The sequence below is a fragment of the Pyxicephalus adspersus genome, chromosome 1, assembly GCF_032062135.1.
Source record: "Pyxicephalus adspersus chromosome 1, UCB_Pads_2.0, whole genome shotgun sequence".
NCBI classification, from domain to species: domain Eukaryota; kingdom Metazoa; phylum Chordata; class Amphibia; order Anura; family Pyxicephalidae; genus Pyxicephalus; species Pyxicephalus adspersus.
This window is the reverse complement of record NC_092858.1, coordinates 164,907,926-164,925,774: the sequence shown is the minus strand read 5'-3', so window position 1 is coordinate 164,925,774 and position 17,849 is coordinate 164,907,926. Positions and strand designations below refer to the sequence as shown.

The 17,849-nt window shown below is 38.2% G+C and overlaps 2 protein-coding genes across 2 annotated transcripts in view; one reads left to right on the top strand and one right to left on the bottom strand.

Moving 5' to 3' along the window:
- The window catches only part of LOC140321539 (trifunctional purine biosynthetic protein adenosine-3-like), a 26,492-nt gene extending 13,581 nt beyond the window's left edge, over nt 1-12,911 (top strand). Inside the window, exons 12-22 of the mRNA XM_072398252.1 lie at nt 2,023-2,117; nt 2,774-2,883; nt 3,689-3,887; nt 4,943-5,188; nt 5,585-5,737; nt 6,631-6,834; nt 7,557-7,706; nt 8,756-8,886; nt 9,601-9,742; nt 10,689-10,804; nt 11,066-12,911. Of these exons, the coding sequence (XP_072254353.1) occupies nt 2,023-2,117; nt 2,774-2,883; nt 3,689-3,887; nt 4,943-5,188; nt 5,585-5,737; nt 6,631-6,834; nt 7,557-7,706; nt 8,756-8,886; nt 9,601-9,742; nt 10,689-10,804; nt 11,066-11,269 (1,750 nt within the window). The 3' untranslated portion in view covers nt 11,270-12,911. The remainder of the gene's footprint in view (nt 1-2,022; nt 2,118-2,773; nt 2,884-3,688; nt 3,888-4,942; nt 5,189-5,584; nt 5,738-6,630; nt 6,835-7,556; nt 7,707-8,755; nt 8,887-9,600; nt 9,743-10,688; nt 10,805-11,065) is intronic.
- Nucleotides 12,912-12,924: 13 nt separating this feature from the next.
- The window catches only part of LOC140336568 (trifunctional purine biosynthetic protein adenosine-3-like), a 7,137-nt gene continuing 2,212 nt past the window's right edge, over nt 12,925-17,849 (bottom strand). Inside the window, exons 3-6 of the mRNA XM_072419812.1 lie at nt 16,340-16,470; nt 14,864-15,005; nt 14,332-14,435; nt 12,925-13,658 (exon numbers count right to left, since the gene is read on the bottom strand). Of these exons, the coding sequence (XP_072275913.1) occupies nt 13,476-13,658; nt 14,332-14,435; nt 14,864-15,005; nt 16,340-16,470 (560 nt within the window). The 3' untranslated portion in view covers nt 12,925-13,475. The remainder of the gene's footprint in view (nt 13,659-14,331; nt 14,436-14,863; nt 15,006-16,339; nt 16,471-17,849) is intronic.

Here is a 17,849-nt window from a genome sequence, read left to right as displayed (position 1 = left end):
ACAGGACCTGGCCACGGCGCGCATGCTTGTCTGTGCTACAGGACCTGGCCACGGCGCGCATGCTTGTCTGTGCTACAGGACCTGGCCACGGCGCGTATGCTTGTCTGTGCTACCGGACTTGCCAGGAAGATTTTTCTCCCCACAATTAGACTGAGAACCTTTAATAGATTGTCTTTGCTGCCTGCTGATTGCCACAGTTGTTTAAAATAAGTGAGTGTACCCTTGAAAAATGTCTCCAGTACCTGTTCCAATATCCTGTAGACTCTAACCTGACTTCTTTGAACAAGAAAGTAATTTCCATCTAAGAACAAAACTGCAAGTGGCTTTCACAACACAGTCAAAGCCTTGTTTCATGTCCATCTGTACAGAAATGAATGGCAGTACAAGAGTTTAACCCATTACCAGACAACACCTTGCCAAGAAGAGCAGAAGTTCTGAACTTTGAAGTGGGAAGAACAATAAATATTGCTTTTTGGGACTCCTCTGCACCTACTGCACTTAAAAAAAAAACTAATTTTGAGTATGTGTTATAGATGCAAAGAATGATTTTCCAGTAAATGTTACATTCCTGTATTGATCTGCCTGAAAAGAGTGCCAGGACTTTGTATACCGGTAGTACTTGGTAAAACAGCACAGTCCATGAACTTAAACTTAGCAATGGAGCACTACCTTTTTTCTATGGTGCATTTGTTGCCCCCGCTTCCAACCATATTTGTGAATGGTGAATGAGATGAGCAATTTTCACTGGGTACAAAACACTGGTGCGTTGTCCATATTTGGCATATTTTAGTAACTGAATACTGCCGTGCTTTTAAAGTGCATTAACAGACATTTCAAGCCTTTTTTCTGGAAAAAGGTTTGTACAGTATCAGAGTGGTCTCCCTATAATTAGTCAGAGCATGGAATTCAATACAACCAATGGATTAGCGTGGCATAAACCATGTTAGGACCCCTAGGAGCTTTTGTTTTAATGTGCAAGCATGTTAGCATATTTGCACATTCCTGGCAAAGTGCCCCTTCCATGTTTTGTCTAAGTTTTTGCTTATTGCTTCTACTACCAGTCATCTTGGTTTACTATTTTAAGTTATATTTTGTATGTTTATTATATGTGCCCAAAGGTGTTACCTAATTCTGGCACACAAACATGCTGAGCCCTGGGACCTACCCGGCTTAGTACACAATTGGGAAAAAGTGCTCACAGAGATTTTATTATTAATATTATTATTATTAATAATAAACAAGATTTATATAGTGCAAACATATTACGCAGTGCTGTACAAAAAATGGGGGTTGCAAATGACAGACGAATTCAGACAGTGACACAGGAGGAGGGAACCCTGCCCTGAAGAGCTTACAATCTAGTAGATTTGCAGCTTACCAGTCTTTAGATGTAGTGGCTGCAATAATAATAATTTTTAAGTCTAAGAACATCTGCAAATACAGAAAGTGCCTGTTGCAGGAGGACCAGTGTTTTTGCTGCTTTCTGTGAGCTGAAAGCAAAACAAATATATCTATCTTGCATGAATTGCTAGTCTCGTCAATTCATGAAATAAAGATAAACCAGGACAAACGTGTGAAATCCTGCCAGCATGACAACCAATGACTGACTCCATAAATACAACGGAGAAGTTGGGGTAGCCAAAGGATCTGCAGGTGAATATAAATAAAAGGTGAAAATGCCAAATAGATTGGTGATCAAACAGCATGCTGTAAAATGTGCACATTACCATCTTGATGATATTTAGTAGTAGCCAATAGAGTATAAAGAGTTAATACTAGCTGTATGAAGTCTGCAAAAAGTTATCNCCCTGCCATATGTGTTGCAGCAGTCTTACAAGAAATATGCTTGCAAATCTTTTTTGCAGTGATGTAATTTCTGTTTTTATCTTACAGCCTTGTTTTATACAAATTGTACTGCAAAAAATGCATTGGTGAGATGAGTACCATTTATTGTAAATGACACCCCGCACACTTTTATTTTGGGATCCACGGATGCTAATATCTCCCTGTGTGTACTGACAGGTCCCTGACTTACAAGGACAGCGGTGTGAACATAGAAGCTGGAAACAGTCTGGTACAGAAAATTAAGCCTTTTGCTGCTGCTACTGCTAGACCAGGTAAGTCAAAACCAACCCTATAGGTGAAGTATTGTTCAGTTCATTTAGATTTTGAAGGGTAACCTAAGGAGAGACCGTCATCAGGACAAGAGGATATACAGAGCTGGATTAGATTATTATTCTGCTACTGGTCACGAGTCTATCAGGACAAAGAACCTTTTTTGTCAGACAGGAAAAGTTCAGTTATGTCTATGCAGGCATGACTTCTCCATCATAGTGTAAAATAATAATGTCTGCATTAACAAAATTTACCATCAAATCTCTCTTACCCTCTGGATCCCAGAATTACTTTTTTTTCCTTTCCTTGTAAAAAAAAAAAAAAATCTCTTTGATGGAGCAGCTACTGGGCATCCATTTCTTCAGTCCCAATAAATAAAAACCTTTTAGTAAATTTCATGTATGTTAAATAAAGGCCACTTGTTTCACTGTTGGGCAACATTGCACTCTAGCAAACTCTCCCATGCCAGCCATTCTGAATGGCACCACAACATACCCTGCCAATGGACATCTGAACGTGAGCGTGGAGCACATGGCAAAAAACGCATTATTAGAATCTTTTACTAAGCACAGAAGTATCAATGGCCTCAATGTTTGTCAGTTCTTCCCCCATTACAGGTATAACTTATTTATTTATTCTTCCTGTGTTTTTTTTTTAGGTTGCAATGCAGAGCTTGGAGGCTTTGCTGGACTTTTTGACCTTAAAGCTGCTGGGTTTACAGACCCCATCCTGGTGTCTGGGACAGATGGTGTTGGAACAAAACTAAAGGTGAACTAGAATGTGAAAATGTTTTATGGCTAACATAGATGACTGTCAGTAATTTTATCAGAATCTGTGATGTGTCTGGGACTACATACACTATATGGCTGAATGTTTTTGTGATTATTGATTTTATTCTTTTTTTTTATCATCACACCTGTATGACCTTGTTGGACATTCCATCCCAAAACTGTGGCTATTTAAAATGTCAGTAGTTGATCTTCTCGACCTTTGCAGCTATAATGTTTTATTAAGCGAATTGATTGATGATGTTCTGCATACATATCTAAATTAGGGAATCATGCAATTAGAAAAACAGGGGATGCCTTTGTATGCCTTCCTTTACAAATTCTAGTTGCCTGGCCTACAATCAGTCCTAGATACTAAGTCACTGACCCAGAACAAGTATTTAGTGACTTGGGACTGATAAGCTTCTAATTGGTCACTGAATGACAACCAGCTAACCAGTATTTTCTGAAGCTTTCATATTAAGCTCAGAGTTATGAAAATGACTTTGATAACAAACTATTTTATAGTTAGATTTGTCACCTCCTCCTATATGATTATTAATCATGACACCTCCCTAATTGTTTTGTAGGCTTTTTCTTTTTTTTTGTGGCACTTTTAAGGCATTTTTTAAATAAACCAATGTTTTAAGGTATAATTTAAAATGGTATTTTAAATGGTATTGTTAAAATGTAACAAATTATTTTTGTAAGCTTTCTCGCAACCCTACTACTCTCCATTGTGAAAGTTGTTCCCATTTTTAACATTTAGTTTATCTTTTTTGAGATCTTTTAATTTCTTTTTGCAGATTGCACAGGCATGCAACAAACATGACACCATTGGACAGGATCTGGTCGCCATGTGCGTCAATGACATCCTGGCGCAGGGAGCAGAACCTCTGTTCTTCCTGGACTACTTTGCTTGCGGAGTCTTAGATGTGTCCATGGCAGCTTCTGTGGTCTCTGGCATCGCCAAGGCCTGCCAAATGGCCGGATGTGCTCTTCTAGGTAACTATTCTTCTGCTGAATAATTAAGCATTGTTTTTTGGTGGGACAAAGTATTGTCATGTATTTTGCAATAATGTGTTGCAAAAAGTCTACAGACAAAAACATGTCAAATGTTTTCTTCTATTCTGCCAGTGTTCATTTAAAAAATAAAAACTTACTGTAAAAAAGTATACAATTTATTCTAAATTTTTTTCCTCTTAATAAAAATGGAAATACCGTAATCATGTTTGTGTTACAAAACATGGTAAAGTTACTTGCTAATGTGTTTTTTTTCCCCCAGTACTATGCATTTCCTTGTTGAGCATTGCTGAAAAAAACACACACACATGAAAATAGGGGAGAAAATGTTTTAAAGTTAAAAACTTTTTTTTAAACAGTCATGGAAACTATGTTAGCTTGAATTTGCTGTTCAGGTCCCTTAACTTTACTGTTTCTGGGTGCCAGAGAATGCTGTGCAGCATCACAGATTAACTTGTGTCGCCTGGTCAAAAAGGGCCCTTCAGAATGAGGTAATCTCTTACAGACTTTAAAGAGTACCCACCACTGGAAGCCATTATAAAGATGTCCATGTCATGTGGACATTCAAAGGTGGAAGTGTGGGGAGTTTACAAGATCTCTAAAGATCAGAATAAACAAATACTGTAGCTAAGGGGTGAAGGGGAAAAATTAGTTAATTAGGACTGATTATGATTTACTAGGTTTTAATAGGGAGTTAACTAGACATATATTTTATTTAGATTTATTATTATTCAGAGGCTCTGCAAATATTTTAACTGAAATCAGTACTGATCCCCCAAGCACATTGTTCACATTCACCACACACTTAAGTGCACAGGGGGGCCCATTTTTATCTTTCTGTATTTTAAAGTTTCAAAAACTTTAGTAACTGTTACTGTTCATTATGAGGGAAGTAATACAATGACACCTTGAATCCTGCAGGAACAAGCAATAGTTACCATGTATGTATAAAATTTAATACACCTATTTTGTGTTGCATTTATATATTGATTCTCTTTGTTTTGTATAGTTATATGATATTTTCTGTTCTTTGGCAGGGGGTGAGACGGCAGAGATGCCGGGCATGTATGCTCCAGGGGAGTATGACCTGGCCGGGTTTGCAGTAGGAGCGGTGGAGAGGGGTCACATGCTGCCATTGCTGGACAGGATCACAGCTGGGGATCTGGTTATTGGTGTGGCTTCCTCTGGAGTCCATAGCAATGGTTTCAGTCTGGTGAGGAAGATTCTGGAGAAGTTACGCCTGGGCTTCTCTGCTCCATCTCCCTGTGGGACGCAGACACTTGGTGAGTCTGAGCTGTGTCAATGGTGGAACCATGCAATACTTGTGTTTCGGAAGAATGAATTTCAGAGCTCCTTTATCATTTTAAAGCAAGTCATTACACTTAAATAAAATAAAATATAAAAAATAAAATAATCCAGCCAAAAGCCCCCTGTTGTAAAAAGAAATTGAATATTGCAAAATTTTTGATCTTGCAGAGCTACCCAAACTTCCTAATTTGTCAGATTTCTTGTTCCCTGTTGGACGCTGTGGTTCTATTGGCATCTATGATTAAACTTAATTTTCATGGCTTTACATGCTTTGGAAGCATTCACAAGATTTGTTTTTAATGTGTTACTGTCCTTTATTATTACTGTAATGTTTTTATATTGTTGATTTTTTTTATGTATTTTCATTTCAGGAGAACTTTTACTGACACCAACAAAAATCTACAGCAAGACCCTCTTACCTGTCCTGAAATCGGGCCATGTGAAAGCCTACGCACACATCACCGGTGGAGGTCTGTTGGAGAACATTCCCAGGGTTTTGCCCGCACTCCTTGGGGTCACATTAGGTAAAAATAATAGATTAAACTAAAAATAAGGATGATGTGATCTAATTAAATCTGTACAACCCTCAAGTTCTAAAACCTAATTTATTTAAACATATATCCAACTGCAATGAAAAGCTGTGTGTCTTTTTCTGTTCTTCATCTGTCTTGACTTTGTATTTGCCTGACTGTTATAAGCAAAATCATTTGTATATAATGTTTTGTCAAGCAAGCATTTGAAAATTAGGTGTTGCATTTCATTACTAGTTTAATAGCTTTCCCACTATGTGTGTGGCCTTTCAGCTTCAATGCTTTCTTGTTAGTGGTCTGCCCTTACACACTGTCTTCCAGAGTTTAATGGTGCCCACTGGCTCCAAGACTTTTCTAGAGCTGCCCTGACTCTCTGGAATAGTGATCTTCATCCTTTTTTGCTTGCCTCTACTTTCTGCTCATTTCTGCTCACAAAACCCATCTTTTCAAACTTGCCTACCCATCCTTTTCTGTCTCTTAAAACCCTCACTTCTTAGCCACCAATCCATATATCCCCTCTTATTGTGTGATACTTCCCCCACCTCCTAGATTGTAAGCTCTTCTGGACAGGGTCCTCTCCTCCTCCTGTGTCACTGTCTGTATCTGTCTGTCATTTGCAACCCCTACTTAATGTACAGCGCTGCATATGGTGGCGCTATAATAAAATGCTGTTTATTAATAATCATTTTAATAATAAAGGAATAAGTAGTTCATGGTTTATCCTTATGATTTCTATACATATACATTTAGCTTCGAAGTCCTATACATGTAATGAATTCTCAGAGTGTATAAAAACAAATTGTTTCATATATAGAATATGAATGCTTCCTATACCAATTTTTTTGTGCTCATCTTCCAGCCTAATGTATATGTGACCTCCTTTTCAGATGCTCTGTGTTGGAAGGCACCTGGAATATTCTCCTGGTTACAGAAGCAGGGAGATCTGTCAGAGGAGGAGATGAGTCGGACCTTTAACTGTGGGATTGGTGCCATCTTGGTAGTAGAGAGATCGCAGGCTGAGGATATTCTGAAGGATCTCCAACCTGCTGAAGATGCTTGGATCATCGGGGAAGTGACCTCCCGCTCTGCAGGTTTGTTTGGGTTTAAAGTTATGTTTTAGAATGATTCAATACAACTAACCCCATTGTCCGTTTTATATTGAATGAGAATATAGCCTATAGTTGGTCAAGAGCCTGAGAATGTAACCTCCTTAAAACAGAAAAAGTAAGGTTCCTTGTCCATCATGAGTGCGGAGCCTTTTCTTTCCTGTTTTAGACCTCACAGGCTGCAATGGAGGAATAGTCAACCACGTCTTATTGCTGGTGGCATGGTGACCAAATATGCTAAATTAGTGTATTGGGACAATCCATTCCTTTTCAATGGGCTCCCAAAGCAAAGCTGCTTTGCACACAAAGTAGACACAAGGGCATAATGTTTCCCCAACTCAACACAACACATAGATTGTACAGGTTTGAACATTGTTGTGTGCCAAAATGCGAATGTTTGTTCAATGCTGTCTGGTTGTTTAGGGTGCCAATCGGAATAAGTTGATATCATACCCAGCAATATTTTAATGAATTGCCCTATCAAATATGCTCTGTACTCATCATGCAAATATCGTGCACCAGTGTGAATAAGCCATAAAGCAGCAGGCTTCTTCAGTACAGCAAAGGGTAGGAACTCATATTGGCGTAATATTTCAGATGGTAATCGGAAGTTTTTTAACCAGCTGCTTTTTCACTTTTGTAGATGTAAGTAATAGTCAGGTGATGAGTGTTCGGCAAACAAGGTGACTTTTGTGTATCTTCAACAGGTTCCAGCGGTGTGGAAATAAGAAATCTAATGGCAGCTCTGCACAGGACGGACGCACAGCCACAGAAATACGTAACCTCATCAGTTTGTGATAAACGGGACCAAATGACTGAAGGAAAAGCCAGAGTTGCCGTTCTCATCTCTGGGACTGGTAAGGACCTTAAATTGTGGATCTTTAAACTGATTCTATTTGGGCTTACCCATTGGCATCTGAAGGGATTTTGTGACTGGAAATATGTCAACTATTTCTTTCTTGGCTGGCCCACTAAGCAGTATTTTAAATGCTGATATCAGGTCCATTCTAGATTTGCTGGATCACCCAGCTTCACTGATAAATGTATCCTCTCTAGCCTTGATGAGCTTTAATAAATCAGTTCCAGTGTGTAAGGGCAGACTACTAACAGGAAAGCAAGGCCACACACAAAGGGGGAAAAGCTTACACAAAGCAGTTTTAACTACTCAACTATTAGGGTCTGAAAATATTGCATAATTTTGAAAAAAAAATTGTAACTCTTTATGTATTGCTGGCATTAAATCATTGACTGGGCCTTGCCAAATTTTGTGGAAGAGAAAAGGTGAAAACTACAAACTGGGTAATTTCTGTCCAATATATTGGAATGATGTTACTAATCATAAATTGGACTAATATTGCACACAGCTTCCTACCTCGGAGTACCTCCTTTCTGTGGTTTGCAAAATCTGCTCCCTAGAATTAGGTGATTTGATCAAAGTATTGTAGGTATGTGGTGAACAAATGGCACCCTGTTGGTGGCAGTCATGACCAGGCATTGATGCTAGAAATAAGATAAATCTTTAAAGGTGGAGATCCATCATATTGGTATTTACTTTTATAGGCTGCTGAGACAAGTACAAATGCGTAATGTTAGTGCAATGTAGTTCTTCTTTGAAGTGGACCCAGAGTTACCCCATTTTTCCAGAACTGATGTATTCTATAATGGGAATTCAGGGGTCATACACAAGATAAAAAACCCTTTTTACAAAAAAGCTTAGCCGATCACATATTATATAAAGTGACTTCACCAACAGGTTAAGAGTTAAAATAACCACTTTCTTCTAGAACTGGTTACTTATTTCATTCATATCAATTTTTTTCCTGAAGCATGTTCAATGAAAGCATTTTGTAAATGTACTTGAGCTTAGGTTAGTAATTAGATCTTATGTATTTTTTTCTTTTCAAAGGAACCAATATGGAGGCATTAATTAAAAGCACCAAATGCCCTGGCAGTGCCGCTCACATCACCGTTGTAATCTCAAACAAGGCTGGAGTCGGAGGATTACAGAAGGCAGAGGCAGCTGGTATCCCAACAAAGGTGATGGCTCTCTGTTCATGTGGCTTTGTCGGGATTGTTTTAGAAAAGCAGTGCAAAGTACATTAATTCAAAACAACCAATCACTAATTGTTTCCAAACTCTGCACATTGCAACCAGATTTAATTTAATGATGTTAGCTAAAAAAAATGTGAGTTGTCACCCCTGATATTCCATCTTTGATAAATATTGGGGTAGAGGTGGAAATATTCTTTGGCTTTTGTATATGAATTGAATTTAAGGAATGGTCTGGCTCTACAAATCTTAACATCTAATGTAAGAATGGAGCTTGGGCATGTCCCCTATTCAGAAAATAAGACAGTGTGATCTACTATAGGCAGGACTAAGGTATGTGCTCACCTTTAGCTAAATATGTGAATTTTGATGAATTTGTACAAAGTCAAATGACACATCATTTGGCACATCTCTCTTCCCACAATATTCTGCCATCAGCCCAAACTGGCTCCAAAGAATATGTATGCATGTTTGGAAGAGCTTGAAGTTGAGGACTGATATGACTTTACATATGGTTGAAGATATAACTTGTTATATATTGTTAGAATGATTTACCCTATTTATTGTACAACACTGTGTATTATGTTGGCGCTATATTAATAATATTATTAATATTAATATTATTATTATTATTAATATTAATAATTTTTGTTTTTAATTGCCTAAGAACAAACTTCTCAGTCTGCTCAATATATTCCACAGGTCATCGATCACAGGCAGTACAGCAGCCGGGAAGAATTTGACAAGGCCATTGATGCCATTCTTGAGGAATTCTCTATCCAATTTGTTTGTCTGGCCGGCTTCATGAGGATTCTGTCAGGACCTTTCGTCAGGAAGTGGAGCGGTAAGTGATAAGAGATTTTATATTAATGTCTGTTATACTATATACTCCATTATAGAGGATATACTGGGAAACCTATATGAATGTGGTAAAAGCAGGTTTTGTGAAACATGAAGTTTTGCTTTATCCCTGAAGGACAACTGCACCCTTTTTTTATGAACTTAAATAAGGCTAATACATTAATAAATAGGCAGTGAAAATGTTTTACCTGGTTTCCAAATAAACTAGGATTTTGCTTTGGCCTGGAAACTTACTGATGTTGCTAAAAATCAACCAAATGGTGGGTGCTTACATCATATCTAACAGGTTCTTGTGGATGACCAAGTACATGAAAAGTCGCATTCAATAAATATGAGAAAATCACTCTTGGTCATAACCCCTTAGTTCGTCCGGTGGACATGTTAAGTAGGTTTGGCAACATTCATACCGTACTCATACCTCACAATTGGTGAATAAAAGACCATTCTGGCATCACACTCCGATGACACTGACAATATCTTATAAGCAATTAAGGTTTCAGTTTTACCCAGCTGGCTCTCTCTGTTCTACTTGATAGCTAATTTAGTTGAAGCTCAAACATTTACAAAATCTTACTTAGTGGATATTAACTGAATGGACAGAAATCCGAGTAGACCTGCAACAAAATCTTGTAGGAAGTCTTTTTCAGATGACTGGAGGAGGTTCTGCCCAACTTTCTATTTAACCCTATGGTTTTGGATAGTTTTAAAACAAGGTGTCATAGATATGATGGTCATGTGCACATGCTTCTAGCCAAATAGTTCGTGTTGCCTGCCGATTACCAAACTCCAGTCTTAAAAAAATAAAATATGGAGAGAAAAATCAGCATTAAAGCTAACATACCTCTTTTGTTTTATCTTGTAAGTTATTTTTTGCTATTGTTATATTTGAATTCTGTCTTAAATCTAAAATCTGTTTTATGACTCTGCAGGGAAAATTCTTAATGTCCACCCATCGCTGCTACCATCATTTAAAGGAGCTCATGCACACAAGCTGGTGTTGGAAGCAGGCGTGAGAGTCACTGGATGTACGGTTCATTTTGTGGCAGTAAGTGTCCAGATCTGCTTATACCTGATCTCACTGTTGTCATTGTTCTTGTTGCAGTTACAAGAACTCCTATTGTTTACTTAGTAAAATAAGTGCAATATTTATGTAAAAGTAATTGCATGCCATGGTGCTGATGTATTAAATAATGTCTGTGTTGTGTAGCAAGAAAGCTGTGCAGCTGCGCTCTTAAAATTTGGAATCTGTTTACATAATTGTACAGTCTTTACAAACCTGCTAACGTGCACTATGGCTATTTTGCAGGAGGAAGTTGATGCCGGAGCTATTATCTTTCAAGAGGCTGTTCCTGTGGAGTTTGGTGACACGGAAGAGACTTTGTCAGAAAGGGTGAAGAAGGCTGAGCACCGAGCCTTCCCCGCTGCCTTACAGCTTGTGGCAAGTGGGGCCGTGAAGCTGGGAGCAGATGGCAAGATCTGTTGGAACAGGACTCCCACCAACAAAAACTAGATTCCAGCAAGCTTATTCAAGTAACGGAATGCAAATCATAGTGACCAAATCAACATTTGCTCCTATAATAAGCTGCCAGCAGTTTTTTGATTGGTTACCATGGATGATGATCTAGGTAACTAATATTATGCAGAGCACGAAGACTTGTCATGTACATCAGCAACGGTTATCAGTTTAGGAGCTGGTACTTGAAACAATCCTCCAGACAGTGAAGACTAGTTATAAAAAAACAAAAAAAAGGGTTTATGTAGCCCATAACGATAAATCTGATTTAAAGCATTACTGTTACATTCTTTCCCTATACCTATGATAATCCAGCCCATCCTCCTGCCAAAGATTAATACTTGCAGAGATCTGAAGGCTCTTGTTTATATCTACTGCTGCAAGGTAGTTGTCCCTGTGCATTACAGTCTATATACTATTTGATTACCATAGTTGTGCTGGTTCATTACAGTCCTACACACTTCTAAAAGATTCCTATAGTTGTCCCTGTGCATTACAAGCCTATATATTTCTATTAGATTCATTTCTTTTTAATCCCATAGGCTGCTTGGGGAATTTCAACTTTTGGAGTAAACAAATGGAAGGAGCCACGAACCTTTGGAGGCCCATAAGTATTAATCTATGAGGGGTTTAGTTTTGCTCGGGGAATGAGAAAAGTGGTACTACTTTTAATAAGTACAGTAGTCTTTGATGAAACCTACACTGAGAAATCTAGATGCTGCTATTTCTGATCTGCATCTAAAACACAAGTTACCTGTTTGTTTCTGGTTTTAAAATGCTCTTCTTTGACCAAGATGGAAACCAAACAATGTCTTTGTTAGGTCCTTTCAAATGTAACCTCCTGTATATGTCTTAGCTTTACAATCCACTTAGCATAGTTCATAGCTCATCCTTCATCCAAAAACTATTAAGTCCCACTGTTTGATTGTCCCAAAGTTTTGCTATATTCTGTGTTGGGTTAAGTTATTGACAATAAAGATTCCACTTTTTTTCCAGAATGCCCATCTCTTTCATGGCAAAGGAAGGTAAAACATAAGTCTATTCATTTCCTGACCCTTATGCCAAGCACTTGGCATGTATTCAGCAAATTTAAACACTAGCTTTAACACTGACTCTGGCATCAATGCTTTCGAGGTACTGACTTGTAACAAGTAGGCAGATCTGGAAATTGGTAAAGTCCCAAACCTATAGCTCTATACTCAGGTACTGTACTGATGCAAGAGAATAGGCATGGCAACCAGTCAACTAGCATTTGTAGGATCGCTCAACAAAAACAGATTCCATGGTTGTTTTGGGACAATTAATATTACATGCATTGCTCCTGTACAGTTTTGCAGTTTGTAATCTGTACATAAATTTCCTAAATCTCTGATGATAAAATTGTATATATGAGTTTTGGTACATCTTGTCTATTCATATAGAAAATGTATTCATTGAAGCCAATTTATTATTAGGCTTGTGACATAAATATATAAGGAGGCTGACGAACCTCTATATAGTCTCACTTAGCTTTGAGCGGTGGTTTTTCCTGCTTTCCCCTTAGTCACTATGGCCGAGGGGGAGAATTACATTTGACACACCCAGAAATGCACTGTATACTAAACATTCTCTGACAATAAAAGCGTCAAAGTTTCTTCAACTTGATTGAAAGCTTTTTTTTTTTTTATTCATGTGGATGTGCACACACCTTAATATATTAAAGAAGGAAAGCTCTGCTATTCAAAATGATAGATATTTGTAAGGCTGAACAGATCTTTGGAATTGTGTAGCCAATATACGTATAGATCCTGCAAGTACTAAATACTGGGGAAGTACTACACATGCAGTATTTTTGTAGTATTTACTAAATCATTCTTTTTGCAGGAGCAGCATTACCAGTAATACATATTCTGTGCAGATCTCTTACAGGTGATTCTGCCCCTGCCCAATGACTTTTTTCTGCATGATTTCAACTCTATATTTTTCCAAACAATGGAAAGTATATATATTTATTGGTAACTTATTGTGTAAATGCATAGGTAGAATGTTCTTTTGCCCATGTGAGAAAATCTCCGAACCCTATCAGTGCTTACTTAGGGTCCAAGGGAACCTTTCTAAATTTATAGAAAGAAGTCTATGGGTGCCTTTTGCTGCTGGATTTCTTTTCTGTCATATTAGTCTTATCTTGTTGAAGGTAATGTTACAGCACAATCCAGCCACCTTTTCAGTCTCTTATACTCCAGGATAAGTTGCCATCTGATCCTAAGCTTAAAATTCCGCTGGACAGCAGATGTAGAGCTTTGGCTACAGCCCTTGGTTCGGCTTCTTCTATTTGCTCAGTCAGCGGGGCCTCTGAATCAGGAAAGACTTTCTCTTGTATGATGACAGGTCCAGGAGAGGAGCTGCCCTATGTGTACAAAATTTGGACTTGTAAGGAACAAGTTAGATTTATTCTCAAATAGACATAAACCTAAAAAGATGGCAACATCTTTGCAAAAGTATGAAAGACTTTACAGTATTTGGATTCCCGTGCCCAACTATTAAAACCTGCATTAAAATGTACGTATGCAGTGGGACCTCCTACACTGAATGGGTTAACTGCTCATTTTATTTCTAGGGAAGCTGAAATAAATAAAAATTATATAAATTAGTCAGTGTTTGTCTCCAATGTTCTGTGATGTGGACATGTCCCTTCTACTCTTGTATGCAATGCTAGACTGCTGATCTTACATTGTACATCCTAATGGTTGAGTACCTGCAACCCAGAATTTTTACCTTTCCAGAAGAAATTGCAATTGGAGGGGCGGCCCACTATATAGCTGCATTTTACTCCAGTCTGAATTGGGACGTTAAAGCCTGTGGACCGCTATCGGCTATAGACTTTCATTGGCAGAGAGGCAAGTTTACAGCTGTGTTGCACTAAATAGGCCTCTTCTGCATAAGATATTAATGTTAATATTTCAAAGTAACATCTTTAAAATGTCATTTTGCTTATAAACCTAATTTAGTTTAAAAAAAAAAACATGAAAAAAAAATCCTGTTTCTCCAAAAGCAGCCCCAACAAACCGTAAAATAATCACCAGCAAGAATGAGACGGTGCAGTCATATAGCCCAGCTCCCTTCCCAGAAGGTCCTCCTTCCTTTTCTGATGGTAAAAACCGTGTATGGAGCCTCAGAAGTTTTCCTGATCAAGAAATAATAGATAAAAGAGTGAATTTGAGCTTCAAAGTAGACTATTACCTGTAATATTAATAATGTTTGGCTTTAGTGATCAGTTTTATCCTTTTATCACAAAGCCTCTTTTTACATCCTTTTTTTGTTACACCTGTGAATGGGAATGTTACTCTGCAGGATGATAGAAATATAATCCATTTCATTTGTATCAAACTTTGTAACTCGCTTTAGGCATGCAAGAGAAACACAATCTAAGATTCTCACGGTTTCCTATTGCTTTAGTCACATCTCTTGATTCTTTGGAACCACCTTGATTCTTGAATCTTTCTTGCACATATGCATTCCTTTTTTTAAATTCTCTGTGTTATCTTACAAATATTACTTTTAATACTTTATATTCCTTGTAAACTTTGTAGGTTTTTGTAAAACAGTCTTTACCTTTCCATTTCACCAAGAACTGTTCTGACAACATTCTTCCAAATCCAGCCAGGCAGATGATATCAATTGCAAACTCATCCAGCACTTTGCATATAGTATTCTCAAAATCAGAATGACAGGTAAACAGCATATGGTCAATCACCTGCATTAAAATTATAAATACAAAATAATTGATGCTTTAATTTTAACAAAAGTGAACCACTATGAAACCACTGCTATCCTAATAACTGGTTCAATTAATGCTAGCAGGTCTAAAACAATCATGATGGCACAACACCTTTTTACATGCCTTTAAAATTGTAAAAACATAAATATGTTGAAAATAGGAAATTATTTCATATTTTATGAAGTAATTCTCAGTATTCCTTTAGACATAGATTATTATACCCATAGTACCTGCAGGTACTGTAGGCAAATTTGTCCTTAAATGTTCACAGTGGAAGCAAAGTGGCTTTCAAGTTAGTCTCTCAGCAGCTCAGCTTCTTCCCTGACTTTCTTTTGCAGCAGTGACTCAGCAGCTTAGATTTTACCTTCCAGAAGTACCAAACGTCTTTCTGTTTTCTTAATTCTAATATAAGCATATAATAGTAACTCAGGAAGGAGAGGATGGGAGGTGTCATGCTCGGAGAGACAGAGCCCCCAAGGGGTTCTATGGCTTGCACAATACTGGAGTGAGCCCTTAGAAGGGCCAATATGCGGAATCTAAGCAGCAGACTAGTCTGTCTTCTCAAGTGCCTCTACTGGTCAGGATGTTAAGGTGCAGGTTGCAATCCTTGAGCACACCAGGGTGAGCAGGACAATCTGCTGTAAAAATTGGCAAGCAGGGTTAGTCAAAGCAGGCAGAAGACAAGCATTGTCAGAAAAAAAAGCCAGGGGTCAACTACCAGTAATCCAGAGAAAAGACTCTGGTGACACGGGGGTTACTGCAGACACAGGAGAACACTGGAACAGCACAAGGGAACAGACAAAGAAGCAACAGACTGGGCGATAAGGGGCTTATACAGGAGCTGGACTGGGAAAGCACTCATTCAGCAGGTGTAAAGGAAATATTGCAGAGGTAGGGGCCTCAGTAGTAGTTTGGAGACATGTTGCATGAACGCCGAGTTCTGTGTCTGAGCCAGCTAAATGGCTTAGATTGAATAAGAGGCTATTTCCTGATTGGTTGGTAAGAGGGGCGATGCTAATAAAACTTGGAGGAGCAGGCACACCCGGGATCAGAACTGCCTGCATGCACAAGAGAAAGGTGCCGGTGCTTTAGGGAGGAGGAGGAGGAAAGTGTGATAGGAGGTAGATGCTTAAAAGAGCCTGCCTGGACAACTTCAGTGCTGGAACTTTGAGAATGAATTGCTACATAATGCCTGAAGCTACAAAGGTTCATACAAAGACTGATTTAAACTAATTTGCTGTATTTAAACTGTATAGAACATGGAAATAATTGCACATTTATAGTCTGGCCATAGAAAACCCTACACCTACCCGTGTAGGAATCCCAGCAGCTACAGCCTTTCGGAGCTCTTTCATGACACTCTTACTGGAGATAACGAGGGCTAGCTTTGCACTGCTAGCAAGGTGTCTTAATGTATCAATCAAGATCTTCAGCTTCAGGTCTGAAAGAGTAAGATAACTATTAACCAAAAGCAAGAGCAAAGCAGCTACAACTATCTAATTTGTCATCCCCAATCATAACCGCACACATTATATATCACCGTTCTTATCATGGTAGCCACCCAAAATCATAAAGGTAGTGGTATATTCCTCTTAAGTACTGGAGGGTGAGATGAACATGTAGGGACATTCACCAAAAGGAGATTTTCTTCTACAAAGGAAATGTGGCTATTTCTCTCTTCTTTCTGTATAAACAGTCTTTATTTCTCTGAAAACACCTGCTCATGTAAATGCAAGAGTTTCTAAAGCACAGGAATAGATGTATGGAGGGCCTAAAGCTTCCCATCCTGGGGAAGAACCACAGAGTTACAGCATGCTAAAATCTTAGATTGTAAGCTCTTTGGGGCAGGGTCCTCTCCTCCACCTGTGTCACTGTGTACAGTGCTGCATAATATGTTGACACTATATATATACTGTTTATTAATAGTAATAAATTCTAAAATCATGTTCTTCTCACCATCAGCACCAAACACAACAGCATGGATTAGTGACATTAGTGCCACCATCTTGGTTTTCATATATCATGTTGTCCTTTAGTAATGTTAGGGCTCTATGGGTCTCATAATTGTTGTTTAATTCTGTCTCAAAGTTACTTTGAGGCTACATAAGCTACACAGATGGCTTGAAACTCTGCATTAGTTTATCTAACACCTTTTTGACCTTTTTATTTACAAAATATATAAACAATATATAATCACAAACACAATGTAATCATTTTTCAAATGTGACATTTGGCTGTATTTGGGCTTTTAGGAAACCTATGACTAGACCAAGTTGATGGTTTCCATAGCTAGAATTACTTGAATGCTTTTTTTTTCTTGTTCTATCTTCAATACCATCTGTGATTCCCTCCATTTCCTTTCTATTTTATGGTTGTCCGTTAGAACAGAAAATGATGGAAAATATCCCTACAGGTGGATAAACTGATATCCAAACAAAAATACAATTTGCATTAGAAGTTCTATCACAAATTTTGTATACAGGTAGTCCCCAGGTTAAGGACATCTGACATATGGATGACTCCTAGATACCAATGGGGCTTCCCTGCTCCCTTATGTGCAGGATGGAGGCTTGATAGGGGGGAGGGGCAGTTTGCATGAGTTGCAGAAGAACAAGACTTTTGCTAAACACAGCTGAGACTGAACTCCTCTGCAGCCTTTTGTAACTCTTTAATGACCAAGAGAAACTCCGTAATTTTTTTTTTTTTTACATTATTTGTGATCAACTCACAGTGAGGATTTTTTACAGTAACTGACACCACGCTGGCTAATAATATGTTGAGACAAACATCTGTCCTGATTGCATTTATTAACCTCCCAAC